At 45.6% G+C, this 25,544-nt stretch overlaps 1 protein-coding gene across 1 annotated transcript; it reads left to right on the top strand.

Annotated features, from left to right (window-relative positions):
- The first annotated feature begins 23,438 nt into the window (after positions 1–23,438).
- On the top strand, positions 23,439–25,297 carry MC3R (melanocortin 3 receptor). Its single transcript, XM_043883930.1, has one exon. The coding sequence runs from the start codon at positions 24,326–24,328 to the stop codon at positions 25,295–25,297; it is 972 nt and encodes a 323-aa protein (XP_043739865.1). The 5' UTR covers positions 23,439–24,325.
- Positions 25,298–25,544: the final 247 nt, after the last annotated feature.

Raw genomic sequence — 25,544 nt, 5'->3', positions numbered from 1 at the left:
CATCTTGAGCCCATTATACAGACTTGTATATCCTTTGACCTGGAAATCTTCACTTTGCACCTCGAACATTCAAGGCTGAATTCATGATCTACGCTCAGACATTCCTTTCTCCTGCCCAACCCTGTTCAGTATGTGGCATATAATTTATCCATTTGGTTAAACCAAGAAGAGACCCATGCTCTTCATCCTCACTCATCCACTCATATCTATTCCCTATCAGACCCTGTTAGTTTTACCTCCTAAACATGTCTTAAATCTAGTTCTCTGTATCCACCGTCATCTTCTACATAAAGGAAAATGATTACCTCCTAATCAGGCTACTCCCGTTTCTCCTGCCCTGCCCTACAATCTTTTCCTCTTTCTTTATCCATGTCTTTCAGAACACAGATCTGATTATACACCTCTTTGGCATAAATGCTTTCGTGGACTCTCACTGCTCTCGGGATAGTAAGGCAATTTGGTACGTAGTAGTATATATAAATAATTCGATTCATCCATGACTGGTGTGGCCCCTAGAAGACAAAGGGTTTCCCTGCCTTTTTTGGTATCCAGCACAACCTCTTTGTCTCAGGTTGGTTTCCTTGGGAAACAGATTCTGAGGTGAAGATGAGCATATCATTTTCTCAAGAGGTACTTTTAGAATCAACTTCTGTGGAAGGGAGGGAGAGGAAGCAGGACCGGATAGCCCTATAGAAGAAGTTGAGCTGCAACAAAATCCTAATGAAGATATCAGCGGGGCTTCCATGGAGCTCTGATGCTAGGATGTTCCTTCAGGGTTGTCCTGAGCTTAGGGGAGAGCCTCTGGGCTTTCATATCACCATGTTGATGAGTCAATGAATGTGGCATGTGACCAGGCAAGACTTTGGGCAAGCTGGGTCTCCTCAGTTGATGCAGTCACAAGGAGAATGACAGGCAGGGGTTATCTCTGCAACCTGTTACATAAGAGCATCCTCCATGCCCTTGGGAACATCTTCCACCCGGGAGTCTTTGGACTCAGGACATGTATTAACTTCCCCACAATTAGGTCCTCAAAGCCACTTCACATCACCTGGGAAACTCAAAGTTCTCTGACCCTACTTGGCCTGACCTTGTTGTTGTTCATTCGCTAAGTTGTGTCCGACTCTTTGCAGCTCCATGGACTGCAGCACGCCAGGCTTCCCTGTCCTTCACTATCTCCCTGAGTTTGCTCAAACTCATGTCCATTGAGTGGTTGATGCCATCCAACCATCTCATCCTTTGTTGCCCCCTTCTCCTCTTGCCCTCAATCTTTCCCAGCGTTGGAGTCTTTTCCAATGAGTCAGCTCTTCACATCATGTGGCCTGATCTGGACTTTACTAATTGGAAAAGTTCAGCATGAATATCATAGGGGCCTGAGACGCAGCTTTCTCTGGGATCTCTGAGTGCCTGGGTTAGCAGTGAACTCTGGCAGAGGACAGAGGAAGCAAGAGAAGGGAACCTCAGACCTGTAAGATGAGATAAAATGTGGGTATACTAACACAGAAAACTCCTCACCATGTATTTCCTTACACTGTTTCCCAAGGGGGTACAAGAAGACAAGATATTATCTTTTATTTAATAGGCTTTTCAAAAACAGTTTTAGATTTATAGAAAAACTTAGATGATAAAACAGAGTTCCCCTATACCCCTACACACAATTTCCTATTATTAGCATTTTATATTAGTCTGGTACATTTGTTGCAATTAATGATATTGGTACATTATTAGTAACTGAAGTCTACATTTGGTTTTTGTTTTAGCTCTGGCAGTTATAACAAAACTGTTGAAAGGAAAATACATTTTTTTCCCCTTAAAAGCAGGAAGGGGGATCCTGTGTACTCGGGAGATGAAAGAGAACCTCAAAGTGTGGGGAGTTGGTGAACACAGGAACACACAAGACAGAATAACTCTTCAGTATAGGGATGCTGGTGTGTGGTTCATGGTCAAGTCCAAGGTGATAGATAAGAGAGAACCTGACCTGTGTTGTGCTGACTTTGTTCTCATATTTGTGAGTCAGTCCCCAGAGCTACTTCCCATGATCCCTGCCTAGGACCATGTATAGAGACCCAACTCTGGGGACCTCAGGGGCATATGGGCAGGGAGTTCTCCATGGATGGGAGGCATCTGGAAAGTCATGGAAGGTTCCAACTGAGACGTCCTAGGCTGGGACCCTCAGGAAGGGAAGGAGACAGCAGAGGCTGAGGGTGGCACCTAGCAGGGAGGAAGGAAGGAGCTGTGGGAAACGTGTTTATATTTAATTACCTGCTCATCATTCAGGAATTGTTCTCTGCATGCCTCCTATGTGCCCAGGTGGGCTCTTCCTGGGATGCCTGTCCTGGCAGCCTTTGAGATAGGACTCTGCCCCCTAAGCCTTCTTCCCAGGCCCTGATTCCTCTTCCCTAGCCTTTCCACTCTGATTTCTCAACTTTATTCTAAATGGGAATTCCTTTATGACCTATAAATTGTCTCTAGAAATACCACCCATTCAGCTGCCCCTCATTCAGCACCCTCAGCCCACAGATCAGCTAGGAGATACCCTTTGAAAACCCTTGATCGAGCCCCCCTTTTCAAAACAGAAGACCACATACTTCCTGGGAATTGGAACTTCTTAGAAGGACCCTCCTAAGGGTATGGAGGGATGTGTGTCCCCTTCTCCTAACTACACGTGGGCCCTGACCCGGTCTGAACTGTGGATTGACCCTCCCTGTTGAACTTGCTTCCTTTGGAACAAATCTTGTCCTGCTCACCCACCCGCACACTTACAGTCATGCCCAAAGCTTCCTGTGGACAAAGATGACGGAGACACTGCCCGCCAGCAGCACCATGGGGCCTAGGAGAAGAACTGCAAAGACCATGTGCCCCCAAATCCAAAATATTTACCATCTGACCCCTTCAGAAAATATTTGCCAAATCCTGGCATAGGATTTCATAAATCAAGTTAAAAGATCAAGCTTTAGCATAAAGATGATGAGCTACTGGATGATTTAAACAGAACTGACACAGATTTCTTTCCTGGTGGCTCATCGGTAAAGAACCTGTCGGCAGTGCAAGAGATGCTGGAGACTCGGGTTCAATCTCTGGGTCGGGAAGATCCCCTGAAGGAGAGCATGACAACCCACTCCAGTATTCTTGCCTGGAGAATCCCATGAACAGAAGAGCCTGGTGGGCTATCGTCCATAGGGTCGCAAAGAGTCAGACATGACTGAAGCAGCTAGGCACGCACGCATGACTCAGATTTACAAATTTAAAATAATCACTCTGACTACAAACTAAGGGATGGAATAAGGAGGGGAAGAACAGAGACAGAGTCCAGTTGGGAGGCTGCATCAGTGATTTACAAATTTAAATTTAAAAGGTGAAAAACGGAAGGTAGCCTGGACTGGAAATGGCAAAGTTAAATGAGTGCCATTTTTAATCCCCAAAGCAGTTTTTGTTCTTGTATTGTCTGCAGGTACCACTAGATGGTGCCACCTCAAAGAGGAAAAAAAATCCCACTTGTATCTTCATCAATATCCAAGTTTTTACTAAACTGGTCTAACCTTAGAGGGGCTCCCCTGGTGGTTCAAACGGTAAAGAATCTGCCTGCAATACAGAAGACCCCAGTTCGACCCCTGGAAGAGGAAATGGCAACCCATTCCAGTATTCTTGCCTGGAGAATCCCATGGACAGAAGAGCCTGGTGGGCTAGGGGCTACAGTCCATGGAGTTGCAAAGAGTCTGACATGACTGAACAACTAACACTTAACTTTATAGAAACTTAAGAGCTGTAATTCAAGTATTTCAGTGGTTTAACCCTTGGAGTAAGGTTTTTTGTTTTTTTTTTTGAGTAAGTTTTAAGAAGAATCTGCATCATACTAAGTTTATGTCTATATTATGTGGGTTTTGCAGAGCAATAAGAAAGGATTTTATGAGAAACTAAAAGATGAACTAAATTCACCTTCAGGCAATTCTGCATATTCACTGACCAGTGAATTCACTTTCTTCAGATTACCAAGGAAACAGTCAAGCGTGTGGGCAAAGGTTTCCACCAAGAATGTCTACCACAGTATGATTTATAAACCTGAAAGCAATCTTAGTGGCCAATACCAGAAAACTCATCCATCAGGGCTTGGCTACACTTGAGGGAATGAACAAATGATTCATGAGCCTCCGCCCCTCTTCAGGCACTGTGTTGAGTATTGAAGACAGTGCTGAACACAATGGATCAGGTCCTCACTGTCCTAGAATGGACTTGTTAAAGGTGTATTATTTTCAGAGACTATTTCACGAGCTGGGAAAATAGTTTGTTATAACTGGAAGCAAAACAAGATTTTAAAAATGTATATGCAGCATGCTGCAAGCTTCTTTAATGTACATCACGGTAGAGTATGAAATGTTTCAGTCTGCAAATTCATGTATGTAAAAAAAAAAGTGCACACTTCTTTATTTTTCATAATTCAACTTAATTTTACCTCTGAATCCCAGGCCTGAAAAGGTGTTAAGAAATTCAGCCCCGGTTGGGCTCAGCTCTTCCTCCACCTATCCTCCAGGGTTTAGCCAAGATTCTCACTCAGAACTCCAGGGTCTTTGCTCATGCGTGCACGGCAGGATCCCGAAGAAGTGCCCACTGCCAGGGCCCTGTGGTTCTGCCAGGTCAGCTGCTCCAGTCTTTGTGACCAGAAAAGGTTACAGGTCTGGGTGACACTTGAGCCGAAACTCCCTGAAGCAGCCTCGGACACTGTAGGGCCTGCTACTCCAGGTGTGGTCTGAACCAGCAGCCTGTGCATCACTTGGGTACCGCTGGATCAGAATCTGCATTTCAACCAGATTCCTAGGTGATTTGGGTGCATATTACATTTTTGGAAACACCATCCTAAGAGGCCTTACCATACCTGCCTGGTACAGTCCAGGTGGAGCTCAGGTTGGGGTTGCTCTGGGAACCCTGGGCCAATCATCACTAGTCTGAAGAAGCCCCTCTTTCCTTCCATCCATGAGCACTGATGTGAAAATAAAGACAAACAAGAAAGGGTCTCGTTTCAGCCAGCCATACTACCCCTGCCATAGGGCCCTTCCCCAGTTACAGAAGATCAAGGCCCTCTGCCTGCTTTAATGAATGAAAAGCAAGAGAAAAAACTCATGGAGGAGGGTGTAAATTCTAGTCACAAATATATCTTGTTTTTCACAAAATCAAGACTGAAAAGAAAATATCATAAAGAAGGTAGCAGTACTGTCATTAGGGCTTCCCTAGTGGCTCAGTTGGTAAAGAATCCACCTGAGATGCAGGAGACTCAGGTTTGATCCCTGGGTCGGGAAGATCCCCTGGAGAAGGAAATGGCAATCCACTCCAGTATTCCTGTATTCATTTATTTTATCTCTTCTTTAAACTTTTCTGTGTTGTTTTTCTACAGTGAATATAATTCAATTTACAAACAGGAAAAAATTAAACATCCCTTAATGGAGTATACTCATGTGGACAAGACACAGAGATGCAAACAGAACCCAGAAAGAAGATGAAAAATTGGATGACTCAGATACAACTGAAAAACAATGTTTTATTAATAGACCGAGGGCACACACTCATTATAACCGCTGAAAGTCGGGCCAGATTACTCAAAAGTGGTGTCAGTGTCTTCTCAGTGCCTTGGAATTTATCCATTTAATCCTATTTCCTGTTACGATTATTGATCTTTTAAAGAAAAAGAAGAGGTTCCAAGGTAACTGTGAGAGGGAGAAATTGGCCAGCTCGTGCGTGTCTCTTTTAAAAATAATGCACAAATTATAAGCCATTCCAATAAAACTGAAGCTCTTGTTTCAAAGGACTCTCAGCGAGAATTACTGAGATAAGTGGCTGCTTAGAACAAAAGCCCTGATACCGATCACAAGCCCCTTGTTGCTGGGTTCTTGAGCTTTTACAAAATGCGCTAATTGCCAGAGCCTCATTGAGATCAATGTAAGGGATGAGAAGCCTGTTGAATGGATGTTTCCTGTCATTTGTTCCAGAGGCAAAGTGCCCAGGAGGTTCAATCTCAGTCTTCTGAGACCCACCTCCTCATCCCCATCCCCGTGTCAGAAGTCTATCCTGGGAAGAGCTGCAGAGAGGAGATGGGGTTAAATGGATAAGCAGGCAGGCAAATGTGCGCAGATGTTCATTTCAAGGAAAAGCTGGCAGACAACAAAGCAAGTCACAGTGCATCTGGCCAATTTATCCTTCCTTTGTTCAAGTCATGGTTCAGTCAATGGAGAAGAACAAGGGTATTTTGGATTCCAGCCCTGCCTGAGCCTAGCAGATTTCCAGCTCATAAATGTTGAGCTTCATCACCCTATATCATTCACTGAATTAACACATTTTTTGAGTTATCTACTGTAGAGTGTAAAACATCCCCATTTTCTGCCATCTCACAGGAACTTTCCATGGATAACATTCTTAAGCCTCTGAAACCCACTTCATAAAGTCAGGAGACTTTCCATGAAAGAAAGCACTTTCTCAGGTAGAGAAGTCAAGATGAGCGCTGCAGCTGTAGTCTCCTGGTCTCAGTATCAGTCAGGGTGCCATTGAGGCTGATTAATGATGGCTTTGAACAAACAGAACTGTTCCGGCTCCCAAGTAAAAGTCCAGTGGTGACCAGGTAAAGTGGCTCTGTGTCAATAAGTCCTTAGGGGTCCAAATTCTTTCCAGATTCTTATCCCTGGGCTGTAGCACTAGTACTCATGGTCCAAGATGTTGGCTGGAGCTCCAGCCATCACAGTTATCTTCAGAGAGCAGGATGGAAGAAAAAACAAAGGGCATTCACCAGCTCACCTTAGGGAGTGTTGTTGGAAGCTGCCACACAAAGCTTCCATTCCCATCTTACTGGCCAGAATTTAGCCACACGACACATCCAGCTGCAAGGAGGACTGAGAACAGAGTATTTGCTCTGGGTTGCTGTGTGTGATCTTATTATTATGACATGGTGGAGAGTCGATATTGAGAAAGGCAAACCAGCAGTCTCTGCTATCATGTGTCTGTTTGATCCTAGACGACTGTCAAGAAAGTATCTGATAAATTAAAACATTCTCACTACTTTAGTCCCTGAATTCTGAGTATTATTTGAAATTAAATGGTGACTTCTCACATTTCGTTCCGTCCCCAATCCCTGGGTTAATAAGGAACTTTGTCATGGTGTCACTCGTTACTTCAACAGCCAAGTTCTCTTGAAGTTGCCCAGCTGGAAAGATTCTCAGCACTGCAAGGAGCCTTGCCTGCTGCTCTTGAACAATTTAGCTATCAGTGGAGACTAGGAAACACAGGAAGCAGTGAATAAGAGGGAATAGCAAAGTTAGTGGAAGCAACAAAAAAAATCACAGGGAGGCCACGGTTCATTGGAAAAAGTGAATCATTCATCTCCTGAGCTTTTTCTCCAAGGGAAAAGCTTCAATCTCCTCGGGGTTTAATTACAGCAAATTCTAGGACTGAGGAATATTTGATCCATGGAGAAGTTGAACCAGCACTTTACCACCAGGGCATCTAGAAAATTAGCAGTTGGAAGAGGAAACAGCATCTTTGGGGACCTATAGGCATCTGCTACCTGCAGGTTTCCCAGGTGGCGCTTTGACCACGTGATGCATAGAGCCGACTCATTGGAAAAGGCCCTGATGTTGGGAAAAACTGAGGCCAGGAGAGGTGACAGAGGATGAGATAGTTGGATGGCAGCACCAGCTCAATGGACATGAGTTTCAGCAAGCTGCAGGAGAGGGTGAAAGACAGGTAAGTCTGGCATGCTGCAGTCCATGGGGTCACAAAGAGTCGGACACTACTGAGCTACTGAGCAACCGCGACAGGTGGTTCAGTGGTAAAGAATCTGCCTGCCAATCTGCCTGCCTGCAGGAGGCACAGGTTTGATCTCTGGGTCGGGAAGATTCCCTGGAGGAGCAAATGGCTACCCACTCCACTTTTCTTGCCTGGGAAATCCCATGGACAGAGGAGCCTGGCAGGCTACAGTCTATGAGGTCACGAAGAGTCAGACACGACTGAACTACTGAGCAAATACCTGCCTTATAACTTGAGAAGTTGCTAGTTATCACCAGAAATTTCTGGATCAGATCCCCTCACCCAAAACCAGACGATCTGACTATCTGATAAACACTGCTGCTGCTAAGTCACTTTAGTCATGTCCAACTCTTTGGGACCCCATGGGCTGTAGCCTGCCAGGCTCCTCTGTCCATGGGGATTCTCTAGGCAAGAATACTGGGGTGGATTGCCATTCCCTTCTCCAGAAGATCTTCCTGATCCAGGGATTGAACCTGTGTCTCTTAGGTCTCTTGCATTGGCAGGTGGGTTCTTTACCACTAGCCCCATCTTAAACCCTAAGGGACCAGAAATAAATCCGAGTCTAGAGCTGAGTTTGTCAACCTGTGAGCATGCCTCGCATCTGGAGTTAGAATGATTCTCTGTGGTGGGGGCTGTCCTGTGTGCTGTGGGGTGTTCAGCAGCATCCCTAGACTCTGCCCCCTCAATGCCAGTAATACACCCACCTAGTTGCGGCAACTGAAATGTCTCCAGTCACTGACAGATGTCCCCTGGGTGCAAGAGACTCCAGTTGAGAACTACTGGTCTTGATCTTCTTTTAGAATTTTGTTAACAGAGACTCAAAGCTGGTAACTATGGATTCAGGTTTTATTCAGAGGCCACTGAATTCTTTCAGTTTAATATTTTCACTCCCTTGTTCTTTCATTCATTCAACATCACTCATTCAGCACCCTTGGGACTCAGGAGTGGCCAAGGCAGGGAAGCCTATTCACCTGGCATTCAGTACACACTGGGGCCTCGATAAGCCCTGTGTAAGGATTGTCACGCCACTCCCACAGCTGCCCCCCAAAGCCCTCACTATGGTCATCTTCATTTCACAGATAAAATAACTGAGGTTCAGTAAGGTCGAGTCACTTGCCTAAGGACACACAGCTAGGAAACGTCTGGTTTCAGGAATTTGGACCCGCACGATCTGAACCCAGAACCTGCACTTTTTACCATTAATTTAATATCAGTGGCATGCCAAGGATTGTGTTTGCTGCTTAACATTATCTCCAACCACCTGAGCGTGAGGGCTTCTGGGTCCCATGTCATGGTAAAGAACCGTGACTCCCTGGGTGCCACTCTGAGTGACGCAGGCTGCCGAGCGAGTCGGAGCCACTTTATGGAAAGAAGTCCTTGAAAACTGGATGCAGCAAAGCAGCTCTGCTCAAACCAGCTTGGAGCCTGGCATTTAGGTCATATCAGGATTCTGATTTTCAACAATTTGGCTGCCTTGTCAGAGTTCACAGACCACCTGAGGTGGGATTAACCTCATACAGAAAATAAATGGAGGAATATCCCCCCATTTACCCCAGCAGCATCAGCAGCAAACATATAATACATAGTGAAAATTTTAAGATATATGTGGAAAATGTCAATTTTATTAAGAAATGTGAAGAGAGATGACGAAACATATTCATTTAGATGGGCAATCTCAACATAATGAAGATGTCAGATGTCCTTAAACTCTACTATAAATTTATCTATGATAAAAAGTCCTTCTGGAGGCAAACATTACATAGTATTGCAATGTTTTGACTTCTGGAAAACCTACTGGAAATGTATTTCCTTTCTTTAGGAATATGACTGAATGTATAGCACTTGGCATTTCATCACATCCACTTGTGACGTGTTACCGAGCAAAACACACCACTGAATACGAAAAGGAAAAAAGCTAATGAAAGTGGATGAGCATGGAAGCACCAGGGAAGCAGAGGTTGGGAGCTAACATTCTGCAGATGCTCACCCGCGACAACATCTCAAGTTCAGGACAGCAAAGCCAGACCTGCACTCACCCTCACATTTGCTCTCAGGCATCACGTGCTCACGTGGAACACACCCACTTGGAAATGAAGTCAAGCCTGTCACGTTATAGCTGTCACCTGAGTGCTCCCCATCAGGCAAATCTCAATTCTCAGAAAAGTGTGGGCACATCTGACAAAACCTAGCCTATTCATCACTGACCAGGAACCCAGTCTTTTTTTTTTTTGAAAGGAATGTTTTCCATAAAAGCCTTGGCTTTTTAAAAAAAAAGCCATTTGCAGCAAAGGAAACATTCATGTTACCATGGTTTAGATCACATTGGAGAGCTATTTTTCTCCCTGTGCTTCAGGGAGAAAGGTTCCAGTAGCAAAACAGACAACTCAGCTGTCCTTGGAGCATGCAAGCACCTCTTCCCCATTCCATCTCTGAGGTTGGCATCTATTTTTGTCAACCAATGTTCCTTTAAATTATGAGTTCAGCAAAACAAGAAAACCTTCATGATCAACCTTGTGGGACTCTGAAGGATTCTACAAGTTGTGACATTTATATCTTAATAAAACTTCCATGGCTGTGCCTTTCAATTACAAAAATCTGTTCTCAGAGTCTAGTTCGTTTCAGTCGCTCAGTCGTGTCCAACTCTTTGCGACCCCATGGACTGCAGCACGCCAGGCTTCCCTGTCCATCACCAACTCCCGGAGTTTGCTCAAACTCATGTCCATTGAGTCAGTGATGCCATCCAGCCATCTCATCCTCTGTTGCCCCCTTCTCTTCCTGCCTTCAATCTTTCCCAGCACCAGGGTCTGGGTTTTCTCAGAGTAAAACCAACCAAAGTCACAGAGGAACCAGGTCAAATGGTCAAAATTAATTCCTCTAACTTGGTCTCAGGGGTTTCCCAGGTGATGCAGCAGTAAAGAATCTGGCTGCCAATGCAGGAGACACAAGTTCAATCCCTGGGTTGGAAAGCTCCCCTGGAGTAGGAAATGGCAACTCATTCCAGTATTCTTGTCTGAAAAATTCCATGGACAGAGGAGCCTGGTGTGACTCTGTCCACGGGGTCAAAGAGTCAGACACAGTTGAGCACAACACAGCAACCTGGTCTCAACTACTACATTTTTGCAGCACTTGCCACACTGTGTTTTATTTATTATATGTTCCCCCACATACACCACTTTTGGGCTTCTCAAGAGCAGAGCATGCAAGGATTATTGACAAGAAAAGTGTCCCAACCAGGGTGATATTTAAAAAAAGGCTACTGTTGGGGACTTCCCTGGTGGTCCACTGGTTAAGACTATTCTCCCACCATAGGGGGCCTGGGTTCCATCCCTGGTCAGGGAACTAAGATCCCACATGCCATGCAGAGTGGCCAAATAATTTTTTTTAAGGTATTGTTATTGTGTTGGAGTCACAGGACAAGCACATTTGACACATGCAAACACAACTCCACGTGTGCTGGAATGTTCTACAGAGAGAAAGAGAAATAATCTAACTAGTGAGGGAGATTCTAGCCTCCGCGGCCGTCAGTCAGTATAAGTCAGGAGCCTGTGAGCTGAAGAACATGAATCTTCTCTTCCTTCTGTTGGTTTCTGTCATCTTCTGGCGGGAGCATCTCTCTGGGGTTTGGGAGGAGGGATCTGCCGCCCCATAATTTTCACTTCATGTCTGGTTTTAGAACTTGAATGCTGCTTAAGCAGACCTGACTGAGCAGATGGATCATAGCGGGCTCTCAGGCATGTGCACCATGTAGATGCTGCAGACGGGGCTGTGATGGATGGGCTGGCATGCTGCCCAGTCTCCCTCCAGGACCAAGAGTGCCTTCCTCAGCTGTGGGGAGAGCTGGTGGCCGAAAGCAAGCAGCTGAGTCCTCTGAGGCTCGCTGGCATTCAGCTGAAGATGGACGCCTGCATTAGGCTTCACGGAGGCAACGGACACCCATACCCCACGCCCCAGGTCAGCCCAGCTCTGCCGGCCCTTCCAGCTCCGGGGCTGCTGCAGGACTGACCGAGGACCACATGGCAGGTTCAACTCCCACCTCTGCCCCACCCTGCTGCCCCCTCCCCCACACATGCGAGCACTCCTCAGAAAGTTCCAGCCCACCCACCCTCCATCCTGCAGAACCCAGCCTGCCACTGGGTTCAGTAGGAAAGCCTGATTCTAGAGAATAGGAGAGAATGGGCTACTCTTCCTTCCCCACAATCCTGCAGAATGGTGTAGAAGCTGAAGAAGGAAGTCAGAACACATCCTGGAGTGGGATTCACTCAGGGCAGGACACCATTCTCAGCCAAAATCTTCGTTCAAGGGGGAGAGAAGCCCCTGCCCAGTCTGGGAGTGTCCATGTGGGAGCTGGACCTGGTGAGCTCGTGGACCGGCGACCTGACACCTCCAGAGCCTTTCCCCTCCTTCTCACCCCTGCTCAGGTGCCTCCCTACTCCATCCATGATACCTGAAGCTCTGACTCTCCGCATAAGCCTGACCTCCAGGGGGAGACTGTACAGTCTCTGGAGGATTCTGACCTGGTACAGGGGAGGAAGTTCACCCCCCACCCCCAGAGGGTTATCTTTCAGAGTCTCTGGGCACAAGGGTCTGGCACCTGTCTGTCCCCACGAGAACAGCAAGGAGCTACCGCAGCGGGTGATCTGTCACTCCATCCCGACTTCTGACTGAGAGAAATGCAGGGATGAGGTCAGAGATGCCAGGCATCTGCCTGAAGCACCAGCCTCCTGCAGAATGAAGGGAAAGGGAGTGTGTGGCTGACAGATACTGTTCTCTGAGACAGCACACTTTTGTCAGGAGAGAGGTGAGATTCTGCTTTACTTTGCGTGTCACCGAGGACTCCAGCTGCCTTCTCCTACTTCTGCTGACAGGGACTGGATGGCTGCTTGCAAAGGACAGTCCTAATTCTGTGGGAGCCTCACAAGCAAACATGGCTGTTCTGATGGATCGTGGGGAGGTGCCCGGGACCAGGATGCAGAGCAGAAAGCGTGTCCTAACCCAAGAGGTGTGCTGGGCACCACACCTGAGGAGCTGCTGAGAAAAGAACCCTGGGGTCCAGTCCAGCCCTTCCCCAGGAAAAGGACAGCCCCTCTCGGTCTCTTCTTCTGTCAAATGCAATTGCTAAAACAATATGGCCTCATAGGGGCATCAGGAAGTGGGGCCCCAACTAAGATGAGATGAGAACCTGGGAATGAGCCTCTCCTTAAATTCCACACCTTCAGCACCTTTCTGGATGCACCCTAGTGCATCCCTGTCCCACTGTCCTTACCTATAAAGTGGAGGCAAAAATGAATTAATTTCTGCAACGTGTTCACTGAGGTGCCTGACACATGGTAGACGATGTTAGTTCTATTTTTTTCTGGAAGTATTAGTTAATTTACAAAGCGGCAGGCTGCTTTCCTGACGAGAGGCTCTGGGGCAGAAACCCCTCCCAGGGATGTACAGATTGTTGGCAGAATTCAGTTCCCAGCAGCTGTAGGATGGAGGTCCCCGTTTCCTGGGGGCTGTCAGCAGGGAGCTGTTCTCAGCTTCTGGAGGACACCCATATTCCCTGAACTTGAACTTCAATTGAACAAATGAACTTGTTTGTCTTCTAACCAGAAATTGCAAATGGAGCTTTCCTCCCATCTCCTCACTCCTGCTTTCTCTTCTAACGCATCTTTATCACAGCAGTAGGGAAAGCTTGTCTAATCTTAAGAACTCATGTAACTAGATTAGGCTCGCCGTGATGATCTAGGATAATCTCCCATCTCAGGGTCTATAACATTAAACACACCGGTATGGTCCCCTTTGGCCAAGTAAAGTAACATTCACAGGTTCCTGGGATGGGAACATGGACATCTTTGGGAGTGGGGATATTACTTTGCTGACCACACACATAGAAAACTGTATTTAGTGTATTAGCAGTTGTTGTTTAGTCGCTAAGTTGTGTCTGACTCTTTGCAACCCCATGGACTGTAGCCCACCATGCTTCTATGCCCATGGGATTTCCCGGGTAAGAATACTAGAGTGGGTTACCATTTCCTTATCCAGGAGATTTTCTGGGCCCAGGGATCAAACCTTAGTCTCCTGCTTGGCAAGCAAATTCTTTACCACTGAGCCACCTGGGAAGCCCCATATCAGCAGTTATCTAAGTCTAAAAGATGGTAAGTAAAGCTACTTATGTAGCTATTTGAACACCTATGAAATTGTAACTCAACTGCTCGATGCTGCACGTAGCAGTGAACCAGTCAGACAGGGTCCCTGCTTTCATAGAGTTTACAGTCTGGTAATAGTGATTCCCAAAATGTGATCCTCAGACAGATAGTCAGCGTCACCTGGGGACCTGATGGGGACAAACTCTCAGATCCCATTCCACACCTACTGAGGCAGAAACAGAGCGGGGCAAGGCTTGGGGAGATCTGTGTCTTAATAAGCCTTCCAGGTGAGTCTGACACATGCTAAAGTCTGAGAATCACTGGTCCAGTATGTCTCTATCTCAGCACTGGCAAACATTTCTAGTCTGCAAGGCTTACTGTCTGGCAATGTTTGCCAATCGATACTCTATGTGAAGAAAATGAGTTCCTACTCAGCTGGTAAAGAATCCCCCTGCAATGCAGGAGACGCATTTGATTCCTCGATTGGGAAGATCCCCTGGAGAAGGGATAGGCTATCCACTCCAGTATTCATGGGTTCCCCTGGTGGCTCAGATGGTAAAGAATCCACCTGAAAGGGAACCCTCTTACACTGTTGGTGGGAATGCAAACTAGTACAGCCACTATGGAAAACAGTGTGGAGATTTCTTAAAAAACTGGAAATAGAACTGCCATATGACCCAGCAATCCCACTTCTGGGCATACACACTGAGGAAACCAGATCTGAAAGAGACACGTGCACCCCAATGTTCATCACAGCACTGTTTATAATAGCCAGGACATGGAAGCAACCTAGATGCCCACCAGCAGATGAATGGATAAGGAAGCTGTGGTACATATACACCATGGAATATTACTCAGCCGTTAAAAAGAATTAATTTGAATCAGTTCTAATGAGATGGATGAAACTGGAGCCCATTATACAGAGTGAAGTAAGCCAGAAAGATAAAGAACATTACAGCATACTAACACATATATATGGAATTTAGAAAGATGGTAATGATTACCCTATATGCAAAACAGAAAAAGAGGCACAGAAGTACAGAACAGACTTTTGAACTCTATGGGAGAAGGTGAGGGTGGGATGTTTTGAAAGAACAGCATGTATATTATCTATGGTGAAACAGATCACCAGCCCAGGTGGGATGCATGAGACAAGTGCTCGAGCCTGGTGCACTGGGAAGACCCAGAGGAATCGGGTGGAGAGGGAGATGGGAGGGGGGATCGGGATGGGGAATACGTGTAACTCTATGGCTGATTCATATCAATGTATGACAAAACCCACTGAAATGTTGTGAAGTAATTAGCCTCCAACTAATAAAAAAAAAAAAAGAATCCACCTGAAATGCGGGAGACCTGGGTTCAATACCTGGGTTGAGAAGATCCCTTGGAGGAGAGCATGGCAACCCCACTCCAATATTCTTGCCTGGAGAATTCCCATGGACAGAGGAGCCTGGTGGGCTACAGTCCATGGGGTCACAAAGAGTTGGACGCAACTGAGTGACTAAGCATACACACAGGCTCTAGAGGGGAGGTCTGTTTTCAAGACAAAGATATCTTACTAAACTTTCAGAGGACTCGGTGCCTCCCTCCCAACCATCCTCCTTTCTTTTTCTCTGATTTCTAATTCATCACAGAACCTCTGGATAGTAATTTGCTTTCTCAGGAATTCCATAAAGACAGGGTTTTCTACACACAAATGCTCAAGTATTCTCTCTAAAGAAGAGAAATCATTATAAATGAATACATTAATCTTGAGTTAGAATGAGTCAGTCTCCAAAGAACTGAGCATCTATGGGTATGCTAAAAATATTCACCAGAGGACTTGAAATACTGATTAATAAACATGAGTTACATGGAATAATGCCCCCAAACACATCCACATTCTAATCACTGCCCTTGTGAACATGTTACCTTACATGGCCAAAGGGACTTTGCAGGTGAGATTAAAATAAAGATCTATATATGGGTTACGGGGCTTCCCTGGAGGCTCAGATGATAAAGAATCTGCCTGCAATGTGGGAGACCCAGTTTCAATCCCTGGGTAGGGAAGATCCCCTGGAGAAGGAAATGGCAACCCACTCCAGTATTCTTGCCTGGAGAATCCCATGGACGGAGGAGCCAGGCGGGCTGCAATCCACTGGATTGCAAAGAGTCGGACATGACTGAGGGACCAACACTTTTACTTATGAGTTACGGGTCACAGATGTAAAAAAACAAATTTATGACTACATGGAAATCAATCTTGAATATTCATTGGAAGAACTGATGCTGGAGCAGAAGTTCCAACACTTTGGCCACCTGATACAAAGAGCTGACTCACTGGAAAAAACCCTGATGCTGGGAAAGATGGAGAGCAAAAGTAGAAGGGGTCAACAGAGGATGAGATGGTTGGATAGCATCACCAACTCAGTGGACATGAATTTGAGCAAATTCTGGGAGATAGTGAAGGACAGGGGAGCCTGGCGTGCTGCAGTCCATGAGGTCACGAAGAGTCGGATACAATTTAGCAACTGAACAACGAGTGGTTACCAAAGGGGAAAGGCAGGAAGGGATAAATTGGAAAATTGGGACTGACATATACACATTACTATATATAAAATAGATAACTAACAAGGATGAACTGTATAGCACAGGAAACTCTACTCAGTACTCTGTAATGACCTATCTAGGGAAAGAATCTTAAAAAAAAAAAAAAGAATAGATATATGTATTTGGATAACTGATTCATTCTGCTCTACAGCAGAAACTAATAGTTGATTGTAAATCAGCTATACTGCAATAATTTTTAAAAAATAAAATAAAAATTTTTAAATAAAATAAAAAAATTTTTTTTCATTTATTTTTATTAGTTGGAGGCTAATTACTTTACAATATTGTAGTGGGTTTTTTCATACATTGACATGGATCAGCCATGGATTTACATGTATTCCCCATCCCGATTCCCCCTCCCATCTCCCGCTCTACCCGATCCCACTGGGCCTTCCCAGTGCACCAGGCCCGAGCATTTGTCTCATGCATCCAACCTGGGCTGGTGATCTGTTTCACCATAGATAATATACATGATTCGATGCTGTTCTCTCGAAACATCCCACCCTCGCCTTCTCCCACAGAGTCCAAAAGTCTGTTCTGTACATCTGTGTCTCTTTTTCTGTTTTGCATATAGGGTTATCGTTACCATCTTTCTAAATTCCATATATATGTGTTAGTATACTGTAATGGTTTAAAAAGGTGATGGGTCTAGAGACGGGAGTTGGTCCTCGATTATCCTAGTGGGCCCAATGTAATCACAAGGGTCCTTGTAGGGGGGAAGTAACAAAGTCAGAGTTACAAAAGGAGATGTGATGACAGAGGTCAGCATCAGAGGGAGATGTAAAGACACGGCACGACCGACTGGCTTTGACATGGAAGGATGCGGCCATGAGCCAGGGCATACAGCTGGCCTCTAGAGGCTGAGACATGCAAGGAAACTGATTCTCTTCTGTCACCTCCAGAAAGAATGGAGCTCTGCCAACCAACCCCTTTTGGATTTCTGCCCTCCAGAACTGTGAGAGAACACATTTTCTGATAGTTGAGGCTGCTAAGTTTGTGGTGATTTGTGAGAGCAGCAAAAGGAAACTAATATAGGTATAACACAAAGATGCCAGAGGCACAATGGGCAGGCTTCCATTCCCTCATCAGCACAGGCGTCACAATATTGCTGTTGAGTCAATAAGTTGTGTCTGACTCTTTTGCGAACCCCATGGATTGTAGCCCATCAGGCTCCTCTGACCATGGGATTTCCCAGGCAAGATTACTGGTGTGGGTTGCCATTTCCTTCTCCTGGGGATCTTCCTGACACAGGGATTGAACCTGGGTCTCCTGCATTGGCAGGTGGATTCTTTACCACTGAGCTACTTAGAATTCTTTTTTACAAATTGATGAAGCCTTGGGATTCTTCCAGATGGTGGTTTAGTTGCTAAGTCATGTTCGACTATTGTGACCCCAAGGACTGTGGTCTGCCAGGCTCCTCTGTCCATGGGATTCTCCAAGGCAAGAATACTGGAGTGGGTTGCCATTTCCTTCTCCAGGGCATCTTCCTGACCCAGGAATCGAACCTGGGTCTCCTGCATTGCAGGCAGATTCTTTACTGACTGAGCTGAGAGGATAGCCAATATCTGTTGACCTGAACTAGAATGCAAGAGTGAGTCAAATTCTTGGTTATAAATAACAGAACCCTCTCTGGCTAATTTAAACAGAAAAGGAATTTACTAAATGATGTTGGGTGGCTCACAACCTCTCTGGGGAGGTCAGAACATTGAGCTCAGAGGCCACACAACAGGAATGATGCCCGAGTTAGGCTTCTGGGCAGCCCCCTGTGTGACCGTCACTGGTCACACACCGAGTCCAGCAGCTGGGGCATCGCTGCTGCCTTTGAAAGTGGGATTCTCTTCTCCCACATCAACATAGTGAACTCCATGGCTGGCTCTCCTTGCACTGCTTCCCTGTCAACACTTGCAAATGGCTAGATCTCTTTCCTTGATACTCCAAGTATAGTCCATGGACCAGCAGCATCAGCATTCCCAGATCTATAGACCCAGAATCTGGATTTTGATGGGATCTTTGGGCTTCTCTGGTGGCTCAGAGGTTAAAGCGTCTGTCTGCAATGCGGGAGACCTGGGTTCGATCCCTGGTTCGGGAAGATCCCCTGGAGAAGGAAATGGCAACCCACTCCAGTATTCTTGCCTGGAGAATCCCATGGATGGAGGAGCCTGATGGGCTACAGTCCATGGGGTCGCAAAGAGTCGGACACAACTGAGCGACTTCACTTTGGGTGATTCAGACGCACAGCAAAAGGCTGAGAAGATCTGGTCTGAGATCATCCCATTCTGGTGTGAGATAATTCAGTGGTACAGTCCCCAGCTCTGTAGCATCATCAGGGTAAGGTCCCCCTGCCAGGAAACACAACACTCAGAACATAGGACCCTGGTGCCAAACAGGCAAAGGAAACAAGGGGAGGTGAGGAGAATTAAGGGCACTCAATTCTATGATTGAAGAAAAGAATACAACTATAAAGTGCTAAGACTGATTTTTTTTCAAGCAAGAAATACAGAGAGAATATTTTGTATACCATGGAGGGCTTTGTATTCATCATATCTGGCTGTTTAACCAGAAGAACTGGGAACAACATGGATCATCTGTCTTCTAGACTCAGAAAACTGCTTTTTATCATTAATTTGACTCAGGTGCTACAACTGTCAATCAACCACAGGAAAATGGACTTGGAGAGGCAAAATTTAACCCTAAGTTTCCAAAAGAGGTTCCAGCAGAGAGCAAAGAAAGTTCTTTTTAAAAAACATACACAAGAAAGTACTTTGACCTGTTCCTTGCACTGAAGTGTTCAGAAAACAAAATAACTCACTCTCTATTTATAAGATCTTGAAATTCAAGAGAGTAAGAGCAAGAGATTTGAGGTTTTGTTGTTTTAAATGTTCTGATAACTTTTATACTGAATTTTAATACAGAAGAATTTACACGTGTTGGGTTTTTGTTGTTGTTTTTGTTTGTTTATTGAAGTATAGTTGATGTATAATATTGTATTAGTTTCAGGCGTACAGCAGAGTGATTAGTTATATATTTTTTTCAGATTATTTTCCATTATAGGTTATTACAAGATATTGAATATCATTCCGTGTGCTACATAGCAAATCCTTGTTGCTCATACATTTTAGGTGTAGTAAACATAATAGTTTGTGTCTATACAAACATAGTAGTTTGTATCTGTTAATCCCATACTCCTGATTTATCCCTCCCTGCTGTTTCCTTTTTGGTAACCATAAGTTTGTTTTCTATGTCCGTGAGTCCATTTCTGTTTTGTAGAGTCATTTGTATTATCTTTTAGATTCCACATTTAAGGGGTATCATATAATATTTGTCTCTCTCTGACTGACTTCACTTAGCGTGATCATCTCTAGGTTCCTCCATATTCCGACAAATGAAAATACTCTATTCTTTCTGATGACTGAATAATATTCTGTTGCACCACATCTTCTTAAGCCAGTCATCTGTTTGGGGGCGCTTGGTTTATTTCCGTGTCTTGGCTGTTGTAAACGGTGCTGCTATAAATACTGGGGTGCATGTATATTAAAATTAGAGCTTCACCTTTTCCGGATATATGCCCAGGCAGGAGTGGGATTGCTGGATCATACGGTAGCTCTGTTTTTAGTTTTTTAAGGACCCTCCATTTTCCATAGTGGCGGGCCCAATTTACATTTCCACTTACAGCTGTTGGTTTTGCTTGTTTTGAATTTGAAAAATGAGAAAATGGAGACTTTTGTGACCCAGAAGATAAACACAGCCTCAATGAGCATATTTTGTACCATCACATAGGGACAGAAAGTAGATTAGTAACTGTCAGAGGCTGAGGGAAGTAGTAAAGAAGGAGTGGCTGCTAATGGAGACCGAGTTATGAAAATGTCCTGGAATTAGACAGTGGTGATGGCTGCACAACCTCATGAAGATGAAAAAAAGACCCTACTGAAACACATGCTTCAAAATCATGAATTTTCTGGAACATATGTCTCAATTTAAAAAAAAAATAAAGTGAAATTTACAGGCATAAAAATATTAGGAACATAGAATCTGAGTAAAAATAAATCTTGGGGAATTTTCCCTGACATTCCAACATTTGGGACAGCGCACTACCACTGCAGTGGGTGTGAGTTCAGTCCTTGATCAGGACACTAAGATCCCATATGCTGTGCAGTGTGGCCAAAAACAAAATAAACTTAAAATAAATAAATGAAGCTTATTAAATAAAACTTTTTTCAAGGCATGGGATTAAAATATTTGGACACTCAGAAAAAGGCAACTATCATATGATATCACTTACATGTGGAATCTAAAAAAGGGTACAAATGAACTTCTTTACAAAACAGAGGCAGAGTCACGGGTGTAGAAAACAAAGTACAGTGTCAGTTTAAAAGCGGCTGTATCTGGGCTGCTCCCCCAGGAAAGCAGAAAGCAGAGCTTAGAGGAGACCAAATCAACACTCATCGGGAATGAGGTGATGAGGGTACCTCTGAGGATACGGGTCTGAAGTGCCAGGCCCCACCTGCTCGCTCTCAAGGATGCTTATAAACAGAGGACAGGTGCAGAGAAAGAGAATGAAGGTCGGTGCTCAGCCCAAAGCAGGGGAAAGACCTCGCAGTCCGAGCTTTACAAGTGCCCCCGAAATCACAGACCAGAACAGTATAAACACACCTCTGGATGTGACCCAGAGGGTGAGGAAGAGAAACCCCCACGAGAATTAGGATTTTCTTTTCCCCAACCTGGAACATGAGAGGTTTAGCATCGGAAATGAAGTCACTTTGTTGAAAATAAATACAAGTGTTTTTCATGCCCCTCAGTTCACAGACTGAGATCCACACTCAGATGCAATTTTTTTTTTTATTTTAGTAGAAATTGAAAATGATGAGACTATCCACAAACACTAGAAGTGTCATTCTCCCAGCACTCTCAGCTGAATTTGATATCTTTTACATCCTTGTCAATCTGAAGTTTGATTTGCATTTCCCAGACTCCCCAGAAGGATGAACGTCTTTCCATACATTTATCAGTCACTTGCATTTCCTCTTCAGTGAATTTCTATTCCTGTCTTTAGCCCCTTGTACTAAGAGGTAAATCATATCTTTCTTATTAATGTGAAAACATTCTTTGTATTGAAAGGATAATAACCTTTGACTATGGCAAGGTTTTTCTTCCTGTTTGTCTTCTGACTTTATGATGCGTTTTTTCACACTTAATTCATTGCCTATCTTTTTTTAAAAAAAAAAAAAACCTTTTTATTTTGTACTGGGGTATAGCTGATTTAACAACGTTGTGGTAGTTTCAGGTGGATAGTAAGGAGACCCAGCCATATGGATACATGTATCCATTCTCCCCCAAACTCCTCTCCCATCCAGGAGCAAATTTCCCTGGCTACACAGTAGGTCCTTGTGGGTTATCCAGTTTAAATATAGCCGTGTGTAACTTATGTAAAACACCTATTTTTACTTGCAAATTTGCAGTATGACTCAGGGAACTCAAACCCAGGCTCTGTAACAACCCGGAGGAGCGGGAAAGGGTGGGAAGTGGGGGGAGCTTCAAGAGGGAGGAGACATATGTACACCTGTAGCTAATTCACACTGATGTATAACAGAAACCAAACCAATGTTGTAAAGCAATCATCAACCCATTAAAAATAAATAAATATAATAAAATAAATAAGTATAGCCATGTGCGCATGTCCATCGCAAACTCCCTATCCCTTTCCCCCTCTGATTGCCTATATTTTCAAGACCTCTCCACCCAACAGTTTCATAAATATCCTAAGTTTCGTCTACTTTGTATACACATTTCTTCTGCCTAATACATACCCAGTCACACTCACATCCATAGTTAGTGGATAGTTGGGTAATCAGAGCATCAGTGGACCAGTAATTGATGTGCAGGTATGTGGCAGGGGGACGGGGGTGGCAAGGGGACTCAGTATGTCCAGAGTTTACATCATCCTCCTGTCCAACCTCACATCTGACATAAACTAAGTATTAAAAATTGGGTGCTAAATTTTGCCTTTTATTGGGTTGGCCACAAAATTCATTCGGGCTTTTTCCATTAGATGATACAGAAAACCCGAACGAACTTTTTGGCCAACCAATACATTTTTCCAGCTCAAATGGCATCTCTGTTCTCCCAGTTACTTAAGAAGGAAGCGCAGGTGTTCCCTGCATTGTCCCACATCCCATGACACTCAAGTCTCTAGGACCCTATATCCTAAGCATCTCTATCCACTCCTCCTGTGGCCACGTGGCCACCTCCTTTCTTTAGGATGCCATCATCTCCCTGTGAATCTCTGCAGCCCTGGCCCCCCAGGCTCCTGACTCATCCCCTCCCACAGCAGTCTCCATCATGCAAAGAGGAATCTTTCTGAAATGCAAACCCCACCTCCTCTTTCCCACAGCCCCCCCACTGCCCCACAGTCCAAAACTCCCACACTCAGCTGAGACTGTCCTTCAGGAGCCTTGCTCCTCTTGCCTTAAAAAAAAAAAAAAAAAGCAGACTCATTTCTCAAATTGTGTCTCCCAGCTCCACACTCTGGCCAGAGAAAACTAAAGTCCTTTGAAAAGCACCAAGCTCTCTTTTCTGTCAATCTCAACCTTGGCTCTGTTCCCCCCTCACCCCTTAAAAACTGAAAAGGCACCTGCCCAGGTACTACCCTTGGGTGATTCTGTTTCAGAAGGTCAAATGTGATCCCCGGGAACACATTCTACAGATGTTTCCCACAACCACGTGTAGAACCACTGTTCTTAGCCTCCAGGCTGTAAGCATGTTATTCCCTCTGCCTGGAATCCTCTTCTCTCTCCATCAACCCCAGCCCTCACCTCACCACTGGGCATTGCCTCTGTTCTTTGAAGTCAAAGCTTAGAAGCCCCTTCCTCCAGGAACTTCCCTTGACCAGCAGGTTAGGGGGCCCCCTCAGATCTCCCCCAGCCGCTGGCATTCCCCCATTCAAGCATGCATCACACTGTAATAAAACGGTTGGATTTCTCATCTCCCACCCAAGCTCTGAGTTTGGGAGAAACAAGGATGGTGTGTCTGTCTTGCTCACCACCGAATTTCCTGCACGGGGCGGAAACATAACACATGGCAGGTGCTTAATAAATGTTTGCCACCAAAAAAGAAAAAGAATGAACAAATACGTGGACGAAAGGATGGCTGTGGCCATTTCCATGACAAAAAGACTGCTCAGCCCAGCCAGAGAACAGATGAGTGGTCTGACCTGCAGAGGGCAGTAGGCTGCTTTTGAATCTCTGGGTCTGATTCCTGGGAGCCGGTTCTGCTGTCAGTCAGAGAGATGTTGGATGCTCAGTGGTCATTTCGCCGCTCTGAAGATTAAGTAGGAGTTGTTTGCCTCCAGCCAATGTATAAAAACTGAGTGTTTCCCCCGCACTCCTCACAACAGGTACCACATCCCCTGTCTTGCTATGAAAACTGCTGTAACTGTAGCAGCCAGTGGCTGGTTTTCTGTTCCCAGGTGGGGATGTGAGAGGGGGAAAGAGAGAGAGAGAGAGAGACAGAAGGAAGGTAAGAAGGGAGAGAGAGAGAGATAAGAGTTTCTCTAAAACTGATTGTCCTGGAGAAGCACAGGGAAGTTTTCTGTAAGAATCCAGGCTGACTTTTTCCTCTGTCTCTCGTTCTCTCTCTCTCCCTACCTGTCTCTCTCTCCATCCTTTTATTCTGGGAAAGAACAAAATCTAAGTGTACACTGGACAAGCATCTAAAACCAGGATCTGGGGGGAGATTTTTTTTTTTTCTTTCCTGAAAGCAGCAGCAGCAGCCACAGCCTCGGGACCCTGCTGGAGCCCCCGCTCCAATCAGCCAGCTGTCTGTGAGCGATGAATGCTTCGTGCTGTCTGCACTCAGCTCAACCAATGCTGCCTAACAGCTCAGAGCACGGCGCTGCCCCTTCCTTCAGCAACCAGAGCAGCAGCCGCTTCTGTGAGCAGGTCTTCATCAAGCCCGAGGTCTTCCTGGCCCTGGGCATCATCAGCCTGCTGGAAAACATCCTGGTCATCCTGGCCGTGGCCAGGAATGGCAACCTGCACTCCCCCATGTACTTCTTCCTCTGCAGCCTGGCCGTGGCCGACATGCTGGTGAGCGTGTCCAACGCCCTGGAGACCATCATGATAGCCGTGGTCAACAGCGACTACCTGAGGCTGGAGGACCAGTTCATCCAGCACATGGACAACGTCTTCGACTCCATGATCTGCATCTCCCTGGTGGCCTCCATCTGCAACCTCCTGGCCATTGCTGTCGACAGGTACGTCACCATCTTCTACGCACTCCGCTACCACAGCATCATGACCGTGAGGAAGGCACTGGCCCTGATTGTGGCCATCTGGCTGGGCTGCGGCATCTGCGGTGTGGTGTTCATCGTCTACTCCGAGAGCAAGATGGTCATCGTGTGCCTGGTCACCATGTTTCTTGCTATGCTGCTGCTCATGGGCACCCTCTACGTGCACATGCTCCTCTTCGCCCGGCTGCATGTCAAGCGCATCGCCGCGCTGCCACCGGCTGATGGAGCGGCCCCTCAGCAGCACTCCTGCATGAAGGGGGCAGTCACCATCACCATCCTGCTGGGGGTCTTCGTCTTCTGCTGGGCCCCCTTCTTCCTCCACCTTGTCCTCATAATAACCTGCCCCACCAACCCCTACTGCGTCTGCTACACTGCCCACTTCAACACCTACCTGGTCCTCATCATGTGTAACTCCATCATCGACCCACTGATCTACGCCTTCCGGAGCCTGGAGCTGCGCAACACCTTCAAGGAGATCCTCTGCAGCTGCAATGGCATGAACTTGGGATAAGACATGGGGCCGTGGCAAGGGTTCTCAGTCTGGTCACTTTCCACCCTCCAGCTGGCCCAGGTGTTTAGCAACAAGGCAGATAACTACTTATAAGACATAAAAGAAAGTGTTACCAGTCATGATCCTATGTGTCTTTTTGTTTTTAAGCTTGCAGAGAGCCTTTTGTTGAAAGGGGAAAACAGTATACAACAGACTCTCTGAAAGGATGCCTACGTGGGTAAGTCACAAGCTCTGATTTCTCAAATAG

This window comes from Cervus elaphus, chromosome 23 (genome assembly GCF_910594005.1).
Source record: "Cervus elaphus chromosome 23, mCerEla1.1, whole genome shotgun sequence".
Lineage (NCBI taxonomy): Eukaryota > Metazoa > Chordata > Mammalia > Artiodactyla > Cervidae > Cervus > Cervus elaphus.
Note: the sequence above shows the minus strand (reverse complement) of the source record. Positions and strands in the feature narration are given on the sequence as shown.